At 43.7% G+C, this 26,408-nt stretch overlaps 1 protein-coding gene across 1 annotated transcript; it reads right to left on the reverse strand.

Moving 5' to 3' along the window:
- Positions 1-46: 46 nt before the first annotated feature.
- LOC139405221 (ras-related protein Rab-40C) lies at positions 47-26,144 on the reverse strand. The gene is made up of 6 exons (XM_071147653.1): positions 24,359-26,144; positions 14,500-14,560; positions 8,221-8,281; positions 5,174-5,251; positions 2,353-2,575; positions 47-755 (listed from the first exon to the last, which is right to left on the reverse strand). The coding sequence occupies exons 1-6, from the start codon at positions 24,498-24,500 to the stop codon at positions 481-483; spliced, it is 840 nt and encodes a 279-aa protein (XP_071003754.1). The 5' UTR covers positions 24,501-26,144; the 3' UTR covers positions 47-480.
- Positions 26,145-26,408: the final 264 nt, after the last annotated feature.

Raw genomic sequence — 26,408 nt, forward strand, 5'->3', positions numbered from 1 at the left:
GAAGAGAGGAGGGGAAAACACTAGAACTCAGTAGGGTTGTGTGGATCTATTCTGGATGTAGTGTGGATGTATTCTGGGTGTATTCTGGGTGTGGATGGATGTATTCTGGGTGTATTCTGGGTGTATTCTGGACTCCAGCACAACCCCTCCTATGGACGAGGGTTGACCAGAAATGTCTGGTCGGGTCTCAAGTCTGCACACACACCTCTGTCCTCCTCCTCCACTAGGTTTCACCTCCCTCCTCCTCCTACACTAGGTTTCATCACCCTCCTCACCCAGGGTTTCTCCTCCCCCAGGGTTAGGGTATGGGATAATTGCTAGGTCTGTTTCAGGGTATCTCCTCCCTTCAGGGTGTAGGTTAGGTCTCAGACTTGGTTCTCCCCACAGGCTCTACACATCCTCTCCTCAGTGGAATGGACGGGGTCTGTTTCAGTGTGTTTAGGGTGTCAGTCTCCCCCCTCCCCCAGACAGGGTCTATCACTAGGAGATTTTACAGTTGTTGCGTGTGCAGTTCTGTGGGGGGCTCTGGGGGGGTTTGATAGATTTTGAACGCTTCAGACTGTTCCCTTTAGACCCGCCCGCCGCGTTGGCCAGCGAATAGGAACGTCCGTGCATCATCACTGCGTTCATCCCATTGGCCATAGAGAAGGACTTGAGGTGGGACTTTATCGCCACGGGCAACGGCAGCTTGTCGATCAGGTGGACGGGCGTGCAGGAGACAATCGCTCTGCAGCACAGGTCCTGGAGAGTGAAGACTGGAGGGAGAGGGGAGGAGAGACAGTTACTTCAACCTTGTTCTGTCCTGTTACAGCATTAGCTAGCTAGCAACAGATCATTAGCTAGCTAGCAACCTGCTAACCACAGATCACTAGCTAGCTAGCAACCTGCTAACCACAGATCATTAGCTAGCTAGCAACCTGCTAACCACAGATCATTAGCTAGCTAGCTAGCTAGCAACCTGCTAACCACAGATCATTAGCTAGCTAGCAACCTGCTAACCACAGATCATTAGCTAGCAACCTGCTAACCACAGATCATTAGCTAGCTAGCTAGCAACCTCGTAACCACAGATCATTAGCTAGCTAGCTAGCTAGCAACCTGCTAACCACCGATCATTAGCTAGCTAGCAACCTGCTAACCACAGATCATTAGCTAGCAACCTGCTAACCACAGATCATTAGCTAGCTAGCAACCTCGTAACCACAGATCATTAGCTAGCTAGCTAGCTAGCAACCTGCTAACCACCGATCATTAGCTAGCTAGCTAGCAACCTGCTAACCACCGATCATTAGCTAGCTAGCAACCTGCCTAACCACAGATCATTAGCTAGCTAGCAACCTGCCTAACCACAGATCATTAGCTAGCTAGCAACCTGCCTAACCACAGATCATTAGCTAGCTAGCAACCTGCCTAACCCCAGATCATTAGCTAGCTAGCAACCTGCCTAACCACAGATCATTAGCTAGCTAGCAACCTGCTAACCACAGATCATTAGCTAGCTAGCAACCTGCTAACCACAGATCATTAGCTAGCTAGCAACCTGCTAACCACAGATCATTAGCTAGCTAGCAACCTGTTAACCACAGATCATTAGCTAGCTAGCAACCTGCTAACCACAGATCATTAGCTAGCTAGCAACCTGCTAACCACAGATGAAGGATATCGTGTGGTAATTTTACCAGCAGTAAACATCTGGTGGTTCAGAAAGGAACAAGGGAGAGCTTCTTTAGATGCCCTTCTAATGTGGTCCTCCGTAGCGCAGTCGCTAGAGCGCTGCCCTCCGTAGCTCAGTCGCTAGAGCGCGGCCCTCCGTAGCTCAGCCGCTAGAGCGCGGCCCTCCGTAGCTCAGCCGCTAGAGCGCGGCCCTCCGTAGCTCAGTCGCTAGAGCGCGGCCCTCCGTAGCTCAGCCGCTAGAGCGCGGCCCTCCGTAGCTCAGCCGCTAGAGCGCGGCCCTCCGTAGCTCAGCCGCTAGAGCGCGGCCCTCCGTAGCTCAGCCGCTAGAGCGCGGCCCTCCGTAGCTCAGCCGCTAGAGCGCGGCCCTCCGTAGCTCAGTCGCTAGAGCGCGGCCCTCCGTAGCTCAGTCGCTAGAGCATAGCACTTGCAACACCGGGATAGTGGGTTCAATTCTCGGGACCGTCCATACGTAAAATGTATGTCCGCATGACTAAGTCACTGGATAAAAGCTTCTGCTAAATGGTATATGTTATAATATTAAAGTAGGACAGCTTTATGTGGGCTGCATCTTATTGTGTTCCTTCTGGTGCTCCTAAACCCTGGATTCTGTAATTACTACCTATTTATATCATCTATACCTTGAATACCCCCCCCCCCCCCCCTCCCCTCCCCTCCTACCTCTGTTGGGCTTCCAGAACTTCTCCATGCCGTGCCTCATCAGTACGATGCGAGACAGCTCTGTGAACGACTCGATGACGTTGAAGTTGCAGAGCGGGCTGACCTCAAAGAAGGTCATGCCGTTCTTCTCCGCGTACGCCCGGGCCTGCTCCGTAGGAACCTGCCGCTTGAACGCCAGGTGGAGCCGGTTGCCTACCAGGATACGAGGTACACCCGGGGCATGCTGATGGGAGGGAGAGAGGGGGGGGTGGGATTTAAGTGGTTTACAGGAAGTAGAAAACAGTAGTAAGTTATAGAAACTGTTAGAACTGTCTCTTTTATATATATATATATAAAGAGACAGTTCTAACAGTTTCTATAACTTACTACTGTTTTCTACTTCCTGTAATATATAATATATAATATATATAATATATAATATCCCATCCTATCAGTATCCATCCTATCCTATCAGTATCCATCCTATCCTATCCTATCAGTATCCATCCTATCCTATCCTATCAGTATCCATCCTATCCTATCCTATCAGTATCCATCCTATCAGTATCCATCCTATCAGTATCCTATCCGTATCCATCCATCCTATCCTATCAGTATCCATCCTATCAGATCAGTATCCATCCTATCAGATCAGTATCCATCCTATCAGATCAGTATCCATCCTATCAGTATCCATCCTATCAGTATCCATCCTATCAGATCAGTATCCATCCTATCAGATCAGTATCCATCCTATCAGTATCCATCCTATCAGTATCCATCCTATCAGATCAGTATCCATCCTATCATATCAGTATCCATCCTATCAGATCAGTATCCATCCTATCATATCAGTATCCTATCCTATCAGTATCCATCCTATCAGTATCCATCCTATCAGTATCCATCCTATCAGTATCCATCCTATCCTATCAGTATCCATCCTATCAGTATCCATCCTATCAGATCAGTATCCATCCTATCAGATCAGTATCCATCCTATCAGATCAGTATCCTATCCTTTCAGTATCCATCCCATCAGTATCCACCCCATCAGTATCCACCCCATCAGTATCCATCCCACCAGTATCCATCCCACCAGTATCCATCCCACCAGTATCCATCCCACCAGTATCCATCCCACCAGTATCCATCCCACCAGTATCCATCCCACCAGTATCCATCCCACCAGTATCCATCCCACCAGTATCCATCCCATCAGTATCCATCCCATCAGTATCGACACGCTGCAACAACACACTTAACGAGCGTTCCCTCTGCGTGGTGTTTAGGGAAACACACGTTGGGTCGTTGTAGGAAAGATACGTGGTTAAAACACTGGTAAGCCTGAGTTCCATCGCTATGGGAAACGGGCCCTGGTCTTTCTAGCGGCTTCACCTTTCATTCTACCAATCAAATTCTCTAGTCTATTTCCCCCCCCCCCCCCCCCCCCCCCCCCCCCCCCCCCCCCCCCATCTGTCTGTCTCTCTCCCTCTCCTTTCCTCCCCCTCGTCTCTCTCCCCCCTCTTTCTGCCCTACCCCATCTGTCTGTCTCTCTCCCTCTCCTTTCCACCCCCTCGTCTCTCCCCCGTTTCGTATCTGTCTCCCGCTCTCTGAATGACAGGAGTCCAGTTCCAGGGTACTGTAGACTAGAGGTGAACCAGGAAATACATATCTTCACCAAACACCCTGAGAGAAACACACACACAGGGAGGATGTCCTCTAGGCTTCTGCATCCCAGAAGGACATGGTGTGTCTATAGCAGTACTCTGGGTCTATTCGGTTCTGTTCACCGAGGTGTGTTGAGGACTACAGGACAGGGTCTCTCCTTTCCTCTCCCCTCTCCTCCTCCTCCTCCTCCTCTCCTCCACCCTCCCCTCTCCTCCTCCTCTCCCCTCTCCTCTCCCCCTCCTCCTCTACCCTCCCCTCTCCTTCCCTCTCCTTTCCACCCCCTCGTCTCTCCCCCGTTTCGTATCTGTCTCCCGCTCTCTGAATGACAGGAGTCCAGTTCCAGGGTACTGTAGACTAGAGGTGAACCAGGAAAGACATATCTTCACCAAACACCCTGAGAGAAACACACACACAGGGAGGATGTCCTCTAGGCTTCTGCATCCCAGAAGGACATGGTGTGTCTATAGCAGTACTCTGGGTCTATTCGGTTCTGTTCACCGAGGTGTGTTGAGGACTACGGGACAGGGTCCCTCCTTTCCTCTCCCTCTCCTCCTCCTCTCCCCTCTCCTCCTCCTCCCTCCCCTCTCCTCCTCCTCTCCCCTCTCCTCTCCCCCCTCCTCCCCTCTCCTCTCCTCTCCTCCTCCTCTCCCCTCTCCTCTCCTCCTCCTCCTCTACCCTCCCCTCTCCTTTCCACCCCCTCGTCTCTCCCCCGTTTCGTATCTGTCTCCCGCTCTCTGAATGACAGGAGTCCAGTTCCAGGATACTGTAGACTAGAGGTGAACCAGGAAAGACATATCTTCACCAAACACCCTGAGAGAAACACACACACAGGGAGGATGTCCTCTAGGCTTCTGCATCCCAGAAGGACATGGTGTGTCTATAGCAGTACTCTGGGTCTATTCGGTTCTGTTCACCGAGGTGTGTTGAGGACTATGGGACAGGGTCTCTCCTTTCCTCTCCTTTCCTTTCCTCTCCCTCCCCTCCCCTCTCCTCCTCTCCTCCACCTCCTCTACCCTCCACTCTCCTCCTCCTCTCCCCTCCTCTCCCCCATCCTCTCCTCTCCTCTCCTCTCCTCCTCCTCTCCTCTCCTTTCCTCCTCCTCCTCTACCCTCTCCTCTCCTCCTCTACCCTCCCCTCTCCTTTCCCCTCTCCTCCTCCTCTCCCTCCATACCTCGTCAATCTCTCGTATCCAGCGGTCGATGCCTTCGAACGACCAGCGGTTTGCGATGTCATACACCAGCAGGATTCCCTGGAGAGAAAACACACACACACACACACACACACACACCATTGTTCTTTATGTCCTGTTTATAGAAGTAGGAGGAGCAGACAGGACCAGCCAAACACACTCAGTAGGGGACTTGTGTCATTAGATTGTGTGTGTGTACTATGTCATTAGATTGTGTGTGTGTACTATGTCATTAGATTGTGTGTGTGTACTATGTCATTAGATTGTGTGTGTACTGGATTAGATGAGTTTATTAGTCATGTGCACAGAGTCTCAGATGTAATTGCAGGGTACAGTGAAACTGTAGCTCCAACACTGCAGGTCAAAAAGAGAAGTACATGAAACAATAATACTAATATAATACTAATATAATACTAATATAATACTAATATATATACTAATATAATACTAATATAATACTAATATATATACTAATATAATACTAATATAATACTAATATAATACTAATATAATACTAATATATAACTAATATATATACTAATATAATACTAATATAATACTAATATAATACTAATATAATACTAATATATATACTAATATAATACTAATATATATACTAATATAATACTAATATATATACTAATATAATACTAATATATATACTAATATAATACTAATATATAACTAATATAATACTAATATATATACTAATATAATACTAATATATATACTAATATAATACTAATATAATACTAATATATATACTAATATATATACTAATATAATACTAATATACATACTAATATAATACTAATATAATACTAATATAATACTAATATATATACTAATATAATACTAATATATAACTAATATAATACTAATATATATACTAATATAATACTAATATATATACTAATATAATACTAATATAATACTAATATAATACTAATATAATACTAATATAATACTAATATAATACTAATATAATACTAATATATATACTAATATAATACTAATATAATACTAATATATATACTAATATAATACTAATATAATACTAATATAATACTAATATAATACTAATATATATACTAATATAATACTAATATATATACTATATACAGTCGGGAAGTTTACATACACCTTAGCCAAATACATTTAAACTCTGTTTTTCACAATTCCTGACATTTAGTCATAGTAATCATTCCCTGTCTTAGGTCAGTTAGGATCACCACTTTATTTTAAGAATGTGAAATGTCAGAATAATAGTAGAGAGAAGGATTTATTTCAGCTTTCATTTCTTTCATCACATTCCCGGTGGGTCAGAAGTTTACATACACGCAATTAGTATTTGGTAGCATTGCCTTTAAATTGTTTAACTTGGGTCAAACGTTTCGGGTAGCCTTCCACAAGCTTCCCACAATAAGTTGGGTGAATATTGGCCCATTCCTCCTCCTCGGTGTAACTGAGTCAGGTTTGTAGGCCTCCTTGCTCGCACACTTTTTCAGTTCTGCCCACACATTTTCTATGGGATTGAGGTCACGGCTTTGATGGCCACTCCAACACCTTCACTTTGATGTCCTTAAGCCATTTTGCCACAACTTTGGAAGTATGCTTGGGGTCATTGTCCATTTGGAAGATCCATTTGCCACCAAGCTTTAACTTCCTGACTGATGTCTTGAGATGTTGCTTTAATATATCCACATAATTTTCCATCCTCATGATGCCATGTATTTTGTGAAGTGCACCAGTCCCTCCTGCAGCAAAGCACCCCCACAACATGATGCTGCCACCCCCGTGCTTCACGGTTGGGATGGTGTTCTTCGGCTTGCAAGCCTCCCCCTTTTTCCTCCAAGCATAACGATGGTCATTATGGCCAAACAGTTTCATCAGACCAGAGGACATTTCTCAAAAAACTACAATCTTTGCCCCCATGTGCAGTTACAAACCGTAGTCTGGCTTTTTTTAATGGCGGTTTTGGAGCAGTGGCTTCTTCCGTGCTGAGCGGCCTTTCAGGTTATGTCGATATAGGACTCGTTTTACTGTGGATGTAGATACTTTTGTACCTGTTTCCTCTAACATCTTCACAAGGTCCTTTGCTGTTATTCTGGGATTGATTTGCACTTTTCGCACCAAAGTACGTTCATCTCTAGGAGACAGAACGTGTCTCCTTCCTGAGCGGTATGACGGTTGCATGGTCCCATGGTGTTTATACTTGCGTACTATTGTTTGTACAGATGAACGTGGTACCTTCAGGCGTTTGGAAATTGCTCCCAAGGATGAACCTGACTTGGAGGTCTACAATTTTTTTTTCTGAGGTCTTAGCTGATTTCTTTAGATTTTCCCATGATGTCAAGCAAAGAGGCACTGAGTTTGAAGGTAGGCCTTGAAATACATCCACAGGTACACCTCCAATTGACTCAAATGATGTCAATTAGCCTATCAGAAGCTTCTCAAGCCATGACATCATTTTCTGGAATGTTCCAAGCTGTTTAAAGTCACAGTCAACTTAGTGAATGTAAACTTCTGACCCACTGGAATTGTGACACAGTGAATTATAAGTGAAATAATAATAAAACTTCCGACTTCAACTGTATATATATACACACACTATGTCAGCAGAATGTGTGTACCATGTCAGCAGAATGTGTGTACCATGTCAGCAGAATGTGTGTACCATGTCAGCAGAATGTGTGTACTATGTCAGCAGAATGTGTGTACCATGTCAGCAGAATGTGTGTACCATGTCAGCAGAATGTGTGTACCATGTCAGCAGAATGTGTGTACCATGTCAGCAGAATATGTGTACCATGTCAGCAGAATGTGTGTACCATGTCAGCAGAATGTGTGTACCATGTCAGCAGAATGTGTGTACCATGTCAGCAGAATGTGTGTACCATGTCAGCAGAATGTGTGTACCATGTCAGCAGAATGTGTGTACCATGTCAGCAGAATGTGTGTACCATGTCAGCAGAATGTGTGTACCATGTCAGCAGAATGTGTGTACTATGTCAGCAGTGTGTTCCTACCTGAGCCCCTCTGGAGTAGGACCTGAAGATGGTGCAGAACCTCCCCTGTCCTGACGTGTCCCTGAGAGAGAGAGATCTGAGTTAACCACAATTAAAGGGAAATTCTGTCAATTTTGATCTGTGGTTAAAAAGAGAAGGTTCTAAAAAATAAAAATGTATCTGTGACATGTATCTGTGAAAAAGTGATTTTCAAAACCTGCAACGAGTTTCTAGCCAGGAGGGTATCATCTTCCTCCCCACGTCACCACAAATCCCATAGCGTTTGAATATCACTGTTTTTAAAATGGTTTAACTTCTGATGATATCATCGGGTAAAACTTTGACATTAAATTTGTTTCTACAAAACGTAGAAAATGTGCCGTTTCCACACACAGTGTCAATCTACGGTGTACCAAACGGAGATGAATGATTATCCAAGATAAAGCCCAGATAATGCACTTCAGAAAACAAGGGTAGAGTAAGAAGACTTCTCTTTAGGCCAACGCCCCTAAACTACACTACCTCATAAATACCTTGGTTTCCTGTCTGATCTTGATCTTTGAGGTATAAAGTCTTCATCGGATTGTGCAGGTAGAGCGTTGGGGTCTGTTGGTAGTAAACTGAACATCTGGAAAGACCTTAGCTGTGTTCGAATACCCACCCTAACGTACTGTATACTACCTACTTAATGAGTACCCATACTAACATACTGTATACTACCTACTTAATGAGTACCCATACTAACATAGTGTATACTACCTACTTAATGAGTACCCATACTAACATACTGTATACTACCTACTTAATGAGTACCCATACTAACATACTGTATACTACCTACTTAATGAGTACCCATACTAACATACTGTATACCCATACTAACATACTGTATACTACCTACTTAATGAGTACCCATACTAACATACTGTATACTACCTACTTAATGAGTACCCATACTAACATACTGTATACTACCTACTTAATGAGTACCCATACTAACATACTGTATACTACCTACTTAATGAGTACCCATACTAACATACTGTATACTACCTACTTAATGAGTACCCATACTAACATAGTGTATACTACCTACTTAATGAGTACCCATACTAACATACTACTTAATGAGTACCCATACTAACATAGTGTATACTACCTACTTAATGAGTACCCATACTAACATACTGTATACTACCTACTTAATGAGTACCCATACTAACATACTGTATACTACCTACTTAATGAGTACCCATACTAACATACTGTATACTACCTACTTAATGAGTACCCATACTAACATACTGTATACTACCTACTTAATGAGTACCCATACTAACATACTGTATACTACATACTTAATGAGTACCCATACTAACATACTGTATACTACATACTTAATGAATACCCATACTAACATACTGTATACTACCTACTTAATGAATACCCATACTAACATACTGTATACTACCTACTTAATGAGTACCCATACTAACATACGGTATACTACATACTTAATGAGTACCCATACTAAACATACTGTATACTATCTACTTAATGAGTACCCATACTAACATACTGTATACTACATACTTAATGTATACCCACTCTAACATACTGTATACTACCTACTTAATGAATACCCATACTAACATACTGTATACCCATCCTAACATACTGTATACTACATACTTAATGAGTACCCATACTAAACATACTGTATACTACATACTTAATGAGTACCCATACTAACATACTGTATACTACCTACTTAATGAGTACCCATTCTAACATACTGTATACTACCTGCTTAATGAGTACCCATACTAACATACTGTATACTGCCTACTTAATGAATACCCATACTAACATACTGTATACTACCTACTTAATGAGTACCCATACTAACATACTGTATACTACCTACTTAATGAGTACCCATACTAACATACTGTATACTACATACTTAATGAATACCCATACTAACATACTGTATACTACCTACTTAATTAATGAGTACCCATACTAACATACTGTATACTACCTACTTAATGAGTACCCATCCTAACATACTGTATACTGCCTACTTAATGAGTACCCATACTAACATACTGTATACGACCTACTTAATGAGTACCCATACTAACATACTGTATACCCACCCTAACATACTGTATACTACCTACTTAATGAGTACCCATACTAACATACTGTATACTACCTACTTAATGAGTACCCATACTAACATACTGTATACCCATACTAACATACTGTATACTACATACTTAATGAGTACCCACCCTAACATACTGTATACTACCTACTTAATGAGTACCCATACTAACATACTGTATACCCATCCTAACATACTGTATACTACCTACATAATGAGTACCCATACTAACATACTGTATACTACCTACTTAATGAGTACCCATACTAACATACTGTATACTACCTACTTAATGAGTACCCATACTAGCATACTGTATACCCACCCTAACATACTGTATACTACCTACTTAATGAGTACCCATACTAACATACTGTATACCCACCCTAACATACTGTATACTACCTACTTAATGAGTACCCATACTAACATACTGTATACCCATACTAACATACTGTATACTACCTACTTAATGAGTACCCATACTAACATACTGTATACTACCTACTTAATGAGTACCCATACTAACATACTGTATACTACCTACTTAATGAGTACCCATACTAACATACTGTATACCCATACTAACATACTGTATACTACCTACTTAATGAGTACCCATACTAACATACTGTATACCCATACTAACATACTGTATACCCATACTAACATACTGTATACCCATACTAACATACTGTATACTACCTACTTAATGAGTACCCATACTAACATACTGTATACCCATACTAACATACTGTATACCCATACTTAATGAGTACCCATACTAACATACTGTATACCCATACTAACATACTGTATACCCATACTAACATACTGTATACTACCTACTTAATGAGTACCCATACTAACATACTGTATACTACCTACTTAATGAGTACCCATACTAACATACTGTATACCCACCCTAACATACTGTATACTACCTACTTAATGAGTACCCATACTAGCATACTGTATACTACCTACTTAATGAGTACCCATACTAACATACTGTATACTACCTACTTAATTAATGAGTACCCATACTAACATACTGTATACTACCTACTTAATGAGTACCCATACTAACATACTGTATACTACCTACTTAATTAATGAGTACCCATACTAACATACTGTATACTACCTACTTAATGAGTACCCATACTAACATACTGTATACTACATACTTAATGAGTATATACTATTAGTTAATTTCAGTATACTGTAAACAAACGGTATTGTTTCAGTTGAGCGTACTAGCATTTCGCCTGTCGACCGGAAGTTGATGCTGTTGCTATGCAACCTCTTGCTAGCTTGTTAGCATTACAAATGACTAGCTAGGCATGTTAAGATTTCGGGTGTGTTCGTAAATTCAATCTGGAGTACTTTCTGTTTCACACAACTCTCCCACTGACTGACAATGCTTCACACAACTCTCCAGACTGACTGTTTAGACATATTTAGCAAATGTACTGAAAATGAAACACAGAAATGCCCCTGTGTATTCACACCCCTGTGTATTCACACCCCTCTGCTATGTCACTACAGATGGAGCTGTGTATTCACCTTGATCATCCTTGATGTCACTACAAATTGGAGTCCACCGGTGGCCAATTCAATAGTTTGGACATGATTTAGAAAGAAACACACTTGTCTATTTAAGGTCCCACAGTTGACAGAGCAACTCTACCACGATGTCAGAGGAGAAACCCCCACCACGACGTCAGAGGAGAACCTATACCACGAAGTCAGAGGAGAAACCCCCACCACGAAGTCAGAGGAGAAACCCCCACCACGACGTCAGAGGAGAAACCCCCACCACGACGTCAGAGGAGAAACCCCACCACGACGTCAGAGGAGAAACCCCCACCACGACGTCAGAGGAGAAACCCCCACCACGAAGTCAGAGGAGAAACCCCCACCATGTCCAAGGAACTGTCCGTAGATCTCCAATATAAAATTGTGATGAGGCATATATCTGGCCTTCAGCTGTACAGAGTGGGGCTGAGTTGAAATGGACTGCTGATATCTCTGTTAGTCAGAGGGCAGATCGATGTATCTGTCACCACAGACAGGGTTGGGTTGGTCCTGTCCAGCACTACTTTACTGCTTCACACAACTCTACTGACTGACTGTTTCACACAACTCTACTGGCTGACCGTTTCTGTTTCACACAACTCTACTGGCTGACCGTTTCTGTTTCACACAACTCTACTGGCTGACTGTTTCACACAACTCTACTGGCTGACTGTTTCACACAACTCTACTGGCTGACTGTTTCACACAACTCTACTGGCTGACTGTTTCTGTTTCACACAACTCTACTGACTGACTGTTTCACACAACTCTACTGACTGACTGTTTCACACAACTCTACTGGCTGACTGTTTCACACAACTCTACTGGCTGACTGTTTCACACAACTCTACTGGCTGACTGTTTCACACAACTCTACTGGCTGACTGTTTCACACAACTCTACTGGCTGACTGTTTCACACAACTCTACTGGCTGACTGTTTCACACAACTCTACTGGCTGACTGTTTCACACAACTCTACTGGCTGACTGTTTCACACAACTCTACTGGCTGACTGTTTCTGTTTCATACACCTCTACTGGCTGACTAATTCACACAACTCTACTGGTTGACTGTTTCTGTTTCACACAACACTACTGACTGACTGTTTCTGTTTCACACAACTCTACTGGCTGACTGTTTCACACAACTCTACTGGCTGACTGTTTCTGTTTCACACAACTCTACTGGCTGACTGTTTCTGTTTCACACAACTCTACTGGCTGACTGTTTCTGTTTCACACAACTCTACTGGCTGACTGTTTCTGTTTTACACAACTCTACTGGCTGACTGCTTCACACAACTCTACTGGCTGACTGCTTCACACAACTCTACTGGCTGACTGCTTCACACAACTCTACTGGCTGACTGTTTCACACAACTCTACTGGCTGACTGTTTCTGTTTCACACAACTCTACTGGCTGACTAATTCACACAACTCTACTGGTTGACTGTTTCTGTTTCACACAACTCTACTGGCTGACTGTTTCACACAACTCCACTGGCTGACTGTTTCACACAACTCTACTGACTGACTGCTTCACACAACTCTACTGGCTGACTGTTTCTGACTGACCCTGTAAAACAACACCTGACTGACCCTATACAACAACACCTATCATACTACTATGACTGACCCTGTACAACAACACCTATCATACTACTATGACCCTGTAAAACAACACCTATCATACTACTATGACTGACCCTGTAAAACAACACCTATCATACTACTATGACTGACCCTGTAGAACAACACCTATCATACTACTATGACTGACCCTGTAGAACAACACCTATCATACTACTATGACTGACCCTGTAAAACAACACCTATCATACTACTATGACTGACCCTGTAGAACAACACCTATCATACTACTGACTGACCCTGTAAAACAACACCTATCATACTACTATGACTGACCCTGTAAAACAACACCTATCATACTACTATGACTGACCCTGTAAAACAACACCTATCAAACTACTATGACTGACCCTGTAGAACAACACCTATCATACTACTATGACTGACCCTGTAGAACAACACCTATCATACTACTATGACTGACCCTGTAGAACAACACCTATCATACTACTATGACTGACCCTGTAGAACAACACCTATCATACTACTATGACTGACCCTGTAAAACAACACCTATCATACTACTATGACTGACCCTGTAAAACAACACCTATCATACTACTATGTCTGACCCTGTAAAACAACACCTATCATACTACTATGTCTGACCCTGTACAACAACACCTATTATACTACTATGACTGACCCTGTAAAACAACACCTATCATACTACTATGTCTGACCCTGTACAACAACACCTATCATACTACTATGACCCTGTACAACAACACCTATCATACTACTATGACTGACCCTGTACAACAACACCTATCATACTACTATGACTGACCCTGTACAACAACACCTATCATACTACTATGACTGACCCTGTAAAACAACACATTACACTGCACTAATAACCACAACGTGTTGATTGATGTAGGATGTACTAACCACAGCTCCAGTTTCACTCTCCTCCCATCCAGCAGAATAGTGGTGGTCTTGTAGTCGATGCCTGGATGGAGGAGAGAGGGAGGAGGTTGAGAGAGAGAGGAGAGAGAGACAGAGAGAGAGACAGAGAGAGAGACAGAGAGAGAGACAGAGAGAGAGACAGAGAGAGAGACAGAGAGAGAGACAGAGAGAGAGACAGAGAGAGAGAGAGAGACAGAGAGACAGAGAGACAGAGAGACAGAGAGACAGAGAGACAGAGAGACAGAGAGACAGAGAGACAGAGAGACAGAGAGACAGAGAGACAGAGAGACAGAGAGAGAGAGAGAGAGAGAGAGAGAGAGAGACAGAGAGAGAGACAGAGAGAGAGACAGAGAGAGAGACAGAGAGAGAGACAGAGAGACAGAGAGAGAGAGAGAGAGAGAGAGAGCGGGTTGAGAGAGAGAGAGAGAGCGGGTTGAGAGAGAGAGAGAGAGGAGGTTGAGAGGGGGAGGTTGAGAGAGAGAAGGGGGAGGTTGAAATACAGAAGAGAAAGTGGTAGGGAGGAGGGTGAGAGAAAGAAGGGAGAGGTATTAGACATTAAAAAGCATTATCAGTTCACCTGTCCTTATAGCTCTCTGTGTGTGTGTGTGTGTGTGTGTGTGTGTGTGTGTAAAAGGACACACGTTGTGCTTCAGTTGCAGTTCTCCACTTGGATGAGAAATCTTTGCTCTCGTCCTGACCAATCAAATTACTGCTTTCACGGTGGTCTATGGCACTGCATCTCAGTGCTAGAGGCGTCACTACAGACCCTGGTTCGATTCCAGGCTCATTCACAATTGGCCCAGCGTCGTCTGCGTTAGAGTTTGGCCGGGGGGAAGGCCGTCATTGTAAATGAGAATTTGTTCTTAGTTGACTTTCCAAGTTAAATACAATTTTAAAATTCACAAACTGGCATTCTTTTATTTAAAAGGAACTCAGTCCACCTTTAAAGTTACTCTTGAAAGGTGTAATAGTAATAATCAGTTCCTCTGTCATTTTGGGGTGGCTGGGTAGCCTAGTGGTTAGAGCGTTGGACTAGTAATCCGAAGGTTGCAAGTTCAAACCCCCGAGCTGACAAGGTGAAAATCTGTCGTTCTGCCCCTGAACAGGTAGTTAACCCACTGTTCCTAGGCCGTCATTGAAAATAAGAATTTGTTCTTAACTGACTTGCCCAGTTAAATAAAGGAAACATTTTTATTTAAAATGTCAGTCATTACAGACCTTAGAGAGACATTTATAACCTGTCAGAAATGTCCAGATCAGCCAGATCAGCCAGCTCACGTCAGCTGACGCTTTTTAATTCAGGTTTTCACGTTGTCCTTTTGTCACTCAAATAGACATGGCTTGTCCCCATAGGGGTGTGAACAGTGCTGGTCCCCATAGGGGTGTGAACAGTGCTGGTCCCCATAGGGGTGTGAACAGTGATGGTCCCCATAGGGGTGTGAACAGTGCTGGTCCCCATAGGGGTGTGAACAGTGCTGGTCCCCATAGGGGTGTGAACAGTGCTGGTCCCCATAGGGGTGTGAACAGTGCTGGTCCCCATAGGGGTGTGAACAGTGCTGGTCCCCATAGGGGTGTGAACAGTGCTGGTCCCCATAGGGGTGTGAACAGTGCTGGTCCTCATAGAGGTGTGAACAGTGCTGGTCCCCATAGAGGTCTGAACAGTCTGTATCATGAACAGTGCTGGTCCCCATAGAGGTGTGAACAGTCTGTATCATGAACAGTGCTGGTCCCCATAGAGGTGTGAACAGTCTGTATCATGAACAGTGCTGGTCCCCATAGAGGAGTGAACAGTCTGTATCATGAACAGTGCTGGTCCCCATAGAGGAGTGAACAGTCTGTATCATGAACAGTGCTGGTCCCCATAGGGGTGTGAACAGTGCTGGTCCCCATAGAGATGTGAACAGTCTGTATCATGAACAGTGCTGGTCCCCATAGAGGTGTGAACAGTGCTGGTCCCCATAGAGGTGTGAACAGTCTGTATCATGAACAGTGCTGGTCCCCATAGAGGTGTGAACAGTCTGTATCATGAACAGTGCTGGTCCCCATAGAGGTGTGAACAGTCTGTATCATGAACAGTGCTGGTCCCCATAGAGGTGTGAACAGTCTGTATCATGAACAGTGCTGGTCCCCATAGAGGAGTGAACAGTCTGTATCATGAACAGTGCTGGTCCCCATAGGGGTGTGAACAGTGCTGGTCCCCATAGAGATGTGAACAGTCTGTATCATGAACAGTGCTGGTCCCCATAGAGGTGTGAACAGTGCTGGTCCCCATAGAGATGTGAACAGTCTGTATCATGAACAGTGCTGGTCCCCATAGAGGTGTGAACAGTGCTGGTCCCCATAGAGGTGTGAACAGTGCTGGTCCCCATAGAGGTGTGAACAGTCTGTATCATGAACAGTGCTGGTCCCCATAGAGGTGTGAACAGTCTGTATCATGAACAGTGCTGGTCCCCATAGGGGTGTGAACAGTCTGTATCATGAACAGTGCTGGTCCCCATAGAGATGTGAACAGTCTGTATCATGAACAGTGCTGGTCCCCATAGAGGTCTGAACAGTCTGTATCATGAACAGTGCTGGTCGCCATAGAGGTGTGAACAGTCTGTATCATGAACAGTGCTGGTCCCCATAGGGGTGTGAACAGTCTGTATCATGAACAGTGCTGGTCCCCATAGAGATGTGAACAGTCTGTATCATGAACAGTGCTGGTCCCCATAGGGGTGTGAACAGTGCTGGTCCCCATAGGGGTGTGAACAGTGCTGGTCCCCATAGGGGTGTGAACAGTGCTGGTCCCCATAGAGGTGTGAACAGTGCTGGTCCCCATAGGGGTGTGAACAGTGCTGGTCCCCATAGAGGTGTGAACAGTGCTGGTCCCCATAGGGGTGTGAACAGTCTGTATCATGAACAGTGCTGGTCCCCATAGAGGTGTGAACAGTCTGTATCATGAACAGTGCTGGTCCCCATAGAGATGTGAACAGTCTGTATCATGAACAGTGCTCGTCCCCATAGAGATGTGAACAGTCTGTATCATGAACAGTGCTCGTCCCCATAGAGATGTGAACAGTCTGTATCATGAACAGTGCTGGTCCCTATAGAGGTCTGAACAGTCTGTATCATGAACAGTGCTGGTCCCCATAGAGGTGTGAACAGTCTGTATCATGAATAGAGCTCGTCCCCATAGAGATGTGAACATTAGATAGTTCCTGAAGACAGAGCATCTCTCTCTCTCTCTCTCTCTCTCTCTCATTAGTTATTCCCTCTATCTTTTCCCCCCATGTCTCTGGGGGATGTGTCTGATGGAGCTGAGAGTGTGTGAAGCAGCTCTTTTGAAGCCACAGACCAGCAGCCCGCCCCCACTTCTCTCTCTCTCCATCGCCCCCCAACTATCAACAGCAGTAAGCTGTCACATCCAGCAGCACCATAACACCCAGACAGACATCTGTCCTCTTTCCTCATGCCCAAGGAGAGCTCACCCCATCGGGTACGGATCTGTCACAACCTCCCCTCTCCACTGAGAACCTCCAGGACTCCGACAGAGTCACACAACAGCTAGCCTGTAGACACCCCTAGCTCTGAACGATAATGACTGGGGATTCCCGGTAACAATGTTACTGTATTGAATAAAAATAAAAATAAATAAACCACACAACCTTTGAAATGACTTAACAAAGACAACGTAGGCAGTTCAACACACCCTGATGAACTGGTGTGGAAGCTATGATTCCAGGCGTGATGGTAGCTAATGGGCGTCTCCCGACTCAACACACACCCTGACAAACCAGAATAGAAGGCATCTGGTGATCCTCGGGCTAAGGTCATGGTGACTGTGTAGCTACACTCTCAGGGGACCTGCTGGGTGTGTGTGTGTGGAGTGTGTGTGTAGTGTGTAGTGTGTGTGTGGAGTGTGGAGTGTGTGTGTGGAGTGTGTGTGTGTAGTGTGTGTACTCTATAATACAAGGCTTGTTGTAGGACTGTGAAGTCATTCAAACCAGGGGTGGGAGGAAAGGTCTGGTTTGAAAAGCTTCTCTTAAAACGTTATTATTTAAAAACAAATAAAAATACACATGATAGGTGTTGTTTTACAGGGTCAGTCATAGTAGTATGATAGGTGTTGTTTTACAGGGTCAGTCATAGTAGTATGATAGGTGTTGTTGTACAGGGCCAGTCATAGTAGTATGATAGGTGTTGTTGTACAGGGCCAGTCATAGTAGTATGATAGGTGTTGTTTTACAGGGTCAGTCATAGTAGTATGATAGGTGTTGTTTTACAGGGTCAGTCATAGTAGTATGATAGGTGTTGTTGTACAGGGTCAGTCATAGTAGTATGATAGGTGTTGTTTTACAGGGTCAGTCATAGTAGTATGATAGGTGTTGTTTTACAGGGTCAGTCTTAGTAGTATGATAGGTGTTGTTTTACAGGGTCAGTCATAGTAGTATGATAGGTGTTGTTCTACAGGGTCAGTCATAGTAGTATGATAGGTGTTGTTTTACAGGGTCAGTCATAGTAGTATGATAGGTGTTGTTTTACAGGGTCAGTCATAGTAGTATGATAGGTGTTGTTTTACAGGGTCAGTCATAGTAGTATGATAGGTGTTGTTTTACAGGGTCAGTCATAGTAGGATGATAGGTGTTGTTTTACAGGGTCAGTCATAGTAGGATGATAGGTGTTGTTTTACAGGGTCAGTCATAGTAGTATGATAGGTGTTGTTTTACAGGGTCATAGTAGTATAATAGGTGTTGTTTTACAGGGTCAGTCATAGTAGTATGATAGGTGTTGTTTTACAGGGTCAGTCATAGTAGTATGATAGGTGTTGTTTTACAGGGTCAGTCATAGTAGTATGATAGGTGTTGTTTTACAGGGTCAGTCATAGTAGTATGATAGGTGTTGTTTTACAGGGTCAGTCATAGTAGTATGATAGGTGTTGTTTTACTGGGTCAGTCATAGTAGTATGATAGGTGTTGTTTTACAGGGTCAGTCATAGTAGTATGATAGGTGTTGTTGTACAGGGTCAGTCATAGTAGTATGATAGGTGTTGTTTTACAGGGTCAGTCATAGTAGTATGATAGGTGTTGTTCTACAGGGTCAGTCATAGTAGTATGATAGGTGTTGTTTTACAGCAGGGGTGTCAAAGTCAAATGGACGGAGGGCCAAATAAAAAAATCAGCTACAAGACGAGGGCCGGACTGTTCGAATGTTCATTGAAAAATTTTTAAATGACGCATATAGTCTAGTGAACCTAATTGAACCTACTGAAAACCTAACAAATATATTACAATATGATCAGATAAATAAAGCAATATTTTCTTATGGCTCTGTCAGTAATCTTTAATTTTCAACAGACACAAAAGACAAATTTCCTTTATATAAATATCCCCATAACATGAACATTAAATGAAAGAAACCGGTATTCAAGGCACCATCAGTAGACTATATTTTCTATTTTAGCAAAAGTGGGCTAAATTTACTTCAAAGAAAAAACAATAATAGCAATTTTCTATCATCCACTCAACTGAAATATTTTTAAAATATAATTGGATTGAAATACAAAAAAATAAAGTGCAAAAATCTATTAATCAAAAACAACACTTTGTTTAAGGAGAAGTAACATGCAGTGAAAACAAATATTAAATTTTAACTTTTAAACTTGAACTGAGTAAAAACTCTAAATATGTGATTGCACAGTAATGTTCACTTGTTTGAGGTTGAGGGTGATACTTGGTGGTGTCCCATCTTTTCCACAAGTTAATCAATGTTCGGGGTAAGGCTCTGAGCTGAAGAAATCCTCAGAATTGAGTGGAGGTGTTCAGCAGTAAGTCGACTTCTGTGTGATGTTTTGTTCAGGTTCATCAAAGAAAACAGTTGTTCACACAGGTATGTGCTGCCAAACATAGACAACGTTTGAGCAGCCTGGATGCGCAGCTGGGGCATTGTGCCGGGGAGGAAACGGGCGAACTCCGCAGCACCCACTGCCGCATATTTTGCCCTCAGTGCATCATTGCATTGGAGGTCAATCAACTCCATTTGGAGGTTTGGTGGTGAGCTTTCCACGTCAACAGCAAATGGGTTACCGAGCAGTTCCAACCTGCTTTTTTGTGCTTCAAAGTCAGCAAATCGGCGTCGAAAGTCAGCGGCAAGCATACCTATTTTATCAGCCAACTGTGTGCTCGGGAACGCACTGGTAGAGAGCTTCTCTTTCATGGTCTGGCAGCTGGGAAAGTGGCTCAAATTTTCTTTCCGCATCTGCGTCTCCCACAGAGTCAGTTTGGTTTTAAATGCCTTCACTGTACTGTACATATCAGAGATGACACGATCCCGACCCTGCAGCTGCAAGTTTATTGCATTCAGATGACTCGTAATGTCACACAGAAAAGCCATTTCACACAGAAACATTTCGTCTCGGAGTTGTGTTGTGTCTTTCCCTTTGCTGTCCAAGAACAGACAAATCTCCTCACGAAGCTCGAAACATCTTTGAAGCACCTTTCCCTGGCTTAGCCATCGCACCTCTGTGTGATAAGGCAAATCACCATGCTCCGTTTCTAACTCCGTCAGAAATGCCTTGAACTGGCGGTGATTCAAACCTTTGGCTCTGATAAAGTTAACTGTGCGCGTGATGATGCTCATTACATGCTCCATTTTCAAGGCTTTACCGCACAACGCTTCCTGGTGTATGATACAATGATAAGCTGTCAGCTCACCTGTCGCGTTTTCCTCTTGCATCTTTTCCCGTATCTTCGCCACCAGTCCGCTCCTGTGTCCACACATCGCAGGTGCTCCGTCGGTTGTCAAACCCACGAGTTTTTCCCAAGGCAGCTCCATCTCATTTACACATCTTGACACCTCTTCATACAAATCATGCCCCGTAGTTGTGCCATGCATAGGACGTAAAGCCAAAAACTCCTCTGTCACGCTTAGGTTGGAGTCCACTCCGCGGATGAAAATTGACAACTGGGCAATGTCAGAAATGTCGGTGCTCTCATCCACAGCCAAGGAATATGCAATAAAATCTTTTCCCTTTTTCACAAGCTGCTCTTTTAGATTGATGGACAACTGGTCTACTCTCTCGGCAATGGTGTTTCTGCTCAGACTCACATTTAAAAAGAGTTGCCTTTTTTCTGGGCAAACTTCGTCACAAACTTTAATCATGCAGTTTTTGATGAAATCCCCCTCCGTAAATGGCCGGGCTGATTTAGCGATCTCTTCTGCCAAAATAAAACTGGCCTTGACAGCAGCCTGGCCTTGTGATTTGGCTTTTTTGAACAGAGCCTGTCGAGATTTGAGGCCTCGTTTTAATTCCTCTGCCTTTTGTAGCCTTTGTTCCATGTCCATATTCTTGTTTTTGTCCGCGTGTTTCGTTTCATAATGTCGTCTCAGATTATACTCTTTCAGTACCGCCACACTTTCTCCACACAGAAGACACACAGGTTTTCCAGCTACCTTCGTGAACATATACTCCGACTCCCACCTTGTTTGAAACCCCCGGTTCTCAGTATCCACCTTCCGTTTTGCCATTTTTGATGGGTATCTGAAAGTTAATTTTACTGTGATGCTGACGACTGCTGTGCCAATAAATATTGAAATGAAGCAGCCTACTGCTCGGTGCGTCACCTTTGCATTGTGGGAAATGTAGTATTGGTGCGTGTAAAAGATCTGCGGGCTGCCGGCTTGCTGCGGGCCGGTTCTAATAATAAATCAAGATCATCCCAGGGGCCGTAAAAAACCTTCTTGCGGGCCGGATGTGGCCCGCGGGCCTTGACTCTGACATATGTGTTTTACAGGGTCAGTCATAGTAGTATGATATGTGTTGTTTTACAGGGTCAGTCATAGTAGTATGATAGGTGTTGTTTTACAGGGTCAGTCAAAGTAGTATGATAGGTGTTGTTTTACAGGGTCAGTCATAGTAGTATGATAGGTGTTGTTTTACAGGGTCAGTCATAGTAGTATGATAGGTGTTGTTTTACAGGGTCAGTCATAGTAGTATGATAGGTGTTGTTTTACAGGGTCAGTCATAGTAGTATGATAGGTGTTGTTTTACAGGGTCAGTCATAGTAGTATGATAGGTGTTGTTTTACAGGGTCAGTCATAGTAGTATGATAGGTGTTGTTGTACAGGGTCAGTCATAGTAGTATGATAGGTGTTGTTTTACAGGGTCAGTCATAGTAGCATGATAGGTGTTGTTTTACAGGGTCAGTCATAGTAGTATGATAGGTGTTGTTTTACAGGGTCAGTCATTGTAGTATGATAGGTGTTGTTTTACAGGGTCAGTCATTGTAGTATGATAGGTGTTGTTTTACAGGGTCAGACATAGTAGTATGTTACCCCTGGAGGAAACTAGGGTTAAGTGCCTTCCTCAAGGCACTTGGAGATTTTCACCTTGTCGACTCGGGCAGCGACCTTTCAGCTACTGACCCTTCTACTGTAGCTGATACATTATTAGTTAGTGAGACAGTGACTGGACCTTTCTGCTGTAGCTGATGCATTATTAGTTAGTGAGACAGTGACTGGACCTTTCTGCTGTAGCTGATGCATTATTAGTTAGTGAGACAGTGACTGGACCTTCTGCTGTAGCTGATGCATTATTAGTTAGTGAGACAGTGACTGGACCTTCTGCTGTAGCTGATACATTATTAGTTAGTGAGACAGTGACTGGACCTTCTGCTGTAGCTGATGCATTATTAGTTAGTGAGACAGTGACTGGACCTTCTGCTGTAGCTGATACATTATTAGTTAGTGAGACAGTGACTGGACCCTCTGCTGTAGCTGATACATTATTAGTTAGTGAGACAGTGACTGGACCTTTCTGCTGTAGCTGATACATTATTAGTTAGTGAGACAGTGACTGGACCTTCCGCTGTAACTGATGCATTATTAGTTAGTGAGACAGTGACTGGACCCTCTGCTGTAGCTGATACATTATTAGTTAGTGAGACAGTATGAATGTGTCTGCATTGTTCAGACGTTTTTACAGGAGCGGAAAGATTATTCACTTACCACACACAGCGGACTGGAATGTGTCTGTTTTTAGATGGTGTGTGTGTGTAGATGGTGTGTGTGTGTGTGTGTGTAGATGGTGTGTGTGTGTGTGTGTGTGTGTGTGTGTGTGTGTGTGTGTATGTAGATGGTGTGTGTGTGTGTGTGTGTGTGTGTGTGTGTGTAGATGGTGTGTGTGTGTGTGTGTGTGTGTGTGTGTGTAGATGGTGTGTGTGTGTGTGTGTGTGTGTGTAGATGGTGTGTGTGTGTGTGTGTGTGTGTGTGTGTGTGTGTATGTAGATGGTGTGTGTGTGTGTAGATGGTGTGTGTGTGTGTGTGTGTGTGTGTAGATGGTGTGTGTGTGTGTGTGTGTGTAGATGGTGTGTGTGTGTGTGTGTGTGTGTAGATGGTGTGTGTGTGTGTGTGTAGATGGTGTGTGTGTGTGTGTGTAGATGGTGTGTGTGTGTGTGTAGATGGTGTGTGTGTGTGTGTGTGTGTATGTAGATGGTGTGTGTTGCTGTGTTTGTGTGTAGTATGTGTATACATGTGTTATGTGTCCATGCGTCTGTGTGTGTGTTGATGGTGTGTGTGTAGTATGTGTATACATGTGTTATGTGTCCATGTGTGTGTGTGTCTTTACGCGTTCGTGCTGTGTATTTGTATTTATTAGAGATCCCCCTTAGCTGCTGCCAAGACTTTGTGTGTGTGTGTGTGTGTAGTACATTTGCAAGTGAGTCATTTAGCAGAAGCTCTTATCCAGAGCGACTGACAGTTAGTGCATTCATCTTAAGACAGCTCGGTTGGACCACCACATAATCACAGTCAGTACATTTTCCTCCTCAATAAAGTAGTTATCAGAAAAGAGCTGGTGACTCACCGCTGCTGTACGCGTACGGAGACTCTGCCGATCCATCCTGTAGGCTGTCTAGTATCTCCCCTTTCCCCACATCGCTGTCCCCGACCAGGAGGAACTTCAACAGGTAGTCATAACTCTTCACCGGGCTGCCCTGGGTACCCATCCTGCCTTCCTCACATCTGTACCCTCACACACTGGGGGAGGAGAGGGGAGAGGATGGAGGCAGAGGGGGACTAAGGGGGGATTGGGGCTGGAGAGAGGGGGGAAACAGGTATAGTCTATTCCAGCAGAGAAGTTAAAAGAGTCAAGAGTCTGTGTGGTACTCCAGTTCAGAATCGTTGATTAGCCCTACGGCCCACTGTTGTGTGTCGAGGTGGAGTTGAGGCGCTGCTACAGGTTAAAACACCTGACCACCATTGTAGCTTGGCAAGTCTGAATGATGCAGCAATAGTGGACACAATCAAAAATAAAAAGTCCCTCCAGGTTAAACAGCTTGCAGCAGTTGGAAGTACGGTGTGCTGCTCAAAACCAAAAACGTCCCGTGGACAGGAATTAGGCAGGGTACCAGTGGTGGTCCAAATAACGCCACTGCTGAAAGCAAGCTGCGAGCAGAAGTCCTGATCTTCCAACCTCAACACCGTTTTACAACTGGTATTTATTTAACCACCGACTTCTCTTGACTGTTAGCGCTTCAAACACCTGTCACAGTTTAAAACATCAATTACATTTAAAATACAACGCGGTTGCTTCATCAACAGACGGTTAGTAAACGAACCTTGTTGTGAGCTATCTGGCAATAACCTCTCTTTAGATGAAAACAACATATTTGTTTTGTGGACGTGACGTTAGCTAAACTGTATATTTTAAGGACGTAGCTAGTTTCCTAGTTAGCGTACAGGCTATCTGTGTCCTTATTGTTAGCATAACGTTAGCTAGCTAGCGAGTAATGCCATTATGGGCTAGCTATCGCAACAAAGAAAGTGTTATCAAGAACATCTAACGTTACAGCCTATGTTGAGCCCACAAAACAAAACTGTTTATAACCTGTTTTCTTTTAAAACTAGATAGTTAGCAACCCTGTTATAGTAATTAAAGGGTAAATAGGCATATGAACAACAGCTTTGCGTGGCTGGCAAGACAGGAGGAGCAAGTTAACTGGATATGCTAAGCTAGCTGGTAATGCTAAACTAGCTGGGTATGCTAAGCTAGCTGGTAATGCTAAACTAGTTGGGTATGCTAAGCTAGCTGGTAATGCTAGGCTAGCTGGTAATGCTAAGCTAGCTGGTAATGCTAAACTAGCTAGATATTCGTGGTTAGTTGACAAGTGTCAAATCAAATCAACGACAGAGGTCAACATCCGAATTAAATAACATACCCTATATGTATCAGTTTGAGCTCTCATTCATAAACCAGATAGGTAATAAGTTTACGAGTAATCTCCTAACCTGTCGAAAACTGGACTATCCTCTTCCTAACTGGTTTACGATGCTGGCTTCCTTGGTACCGATTGCTTGCTAACTTCACCCGAGACTGGCTGCTCTGAAATCGGGCCCCTCTCTCTTGTCCGGACAACAAAGATCCGTAACTTCCCGACCTTTTCCTTGCCTTGGTTCTATCCAGAACTTGCAGTTTGCCGTATTTTCTCGTGGGTCCAAAGCACACTTTGAGATGTAAGGTTTTAGTCCAAGTCCGCGGTAAATCATTTGAAAATCTCAGTTTGCAAAATCATACATGTGTTTTTTTTCCTCCACGCTCAATCATATTCGCGATAACACACTGTAGTTGACAGATAGGCACTGCACAGTCTGGTGCTCGAGGTTCCCGCTCCGCCCTTACCAGCCTCTGATTGGATATACATACGCACAGAATGATCCGATTGGCTATCAGAAAAATCAATCATAAAATCTGTCAACAACACATTGAGAGTGTGGAAGTGACTGAGATTAAAGGGGCAGATTCGACTATGTTGATCGTACTGTTCCGCTGGGTACTGGTCTGTGACCGGTGACGCAAACGGGCAAAGGCAGGTGAAGGAGGAACGGTAATCTTGCGCTGCTCGGTTCGTGTTGTC

The sequence above is a fragment of the Oncorhynchus clarkii genome, unplaced genomic scaffold (assembly GCF_045791955.1).
Source record: "Oncorhynchus clarkii lewisi isolate Uvic-CL-2024 unplaced genomic scaffold, UVic_Ocla_1.0 unplaced_contig_3130_pilon_pilon, whole genome shotgun sequence".
Lineage (NCBI taxonomy): Eukaryota > Metazoa > Chordata > Actinopteri > Salmoniformes > Salmonidae > Oncorhynchus > Oncorhynchus clarkii.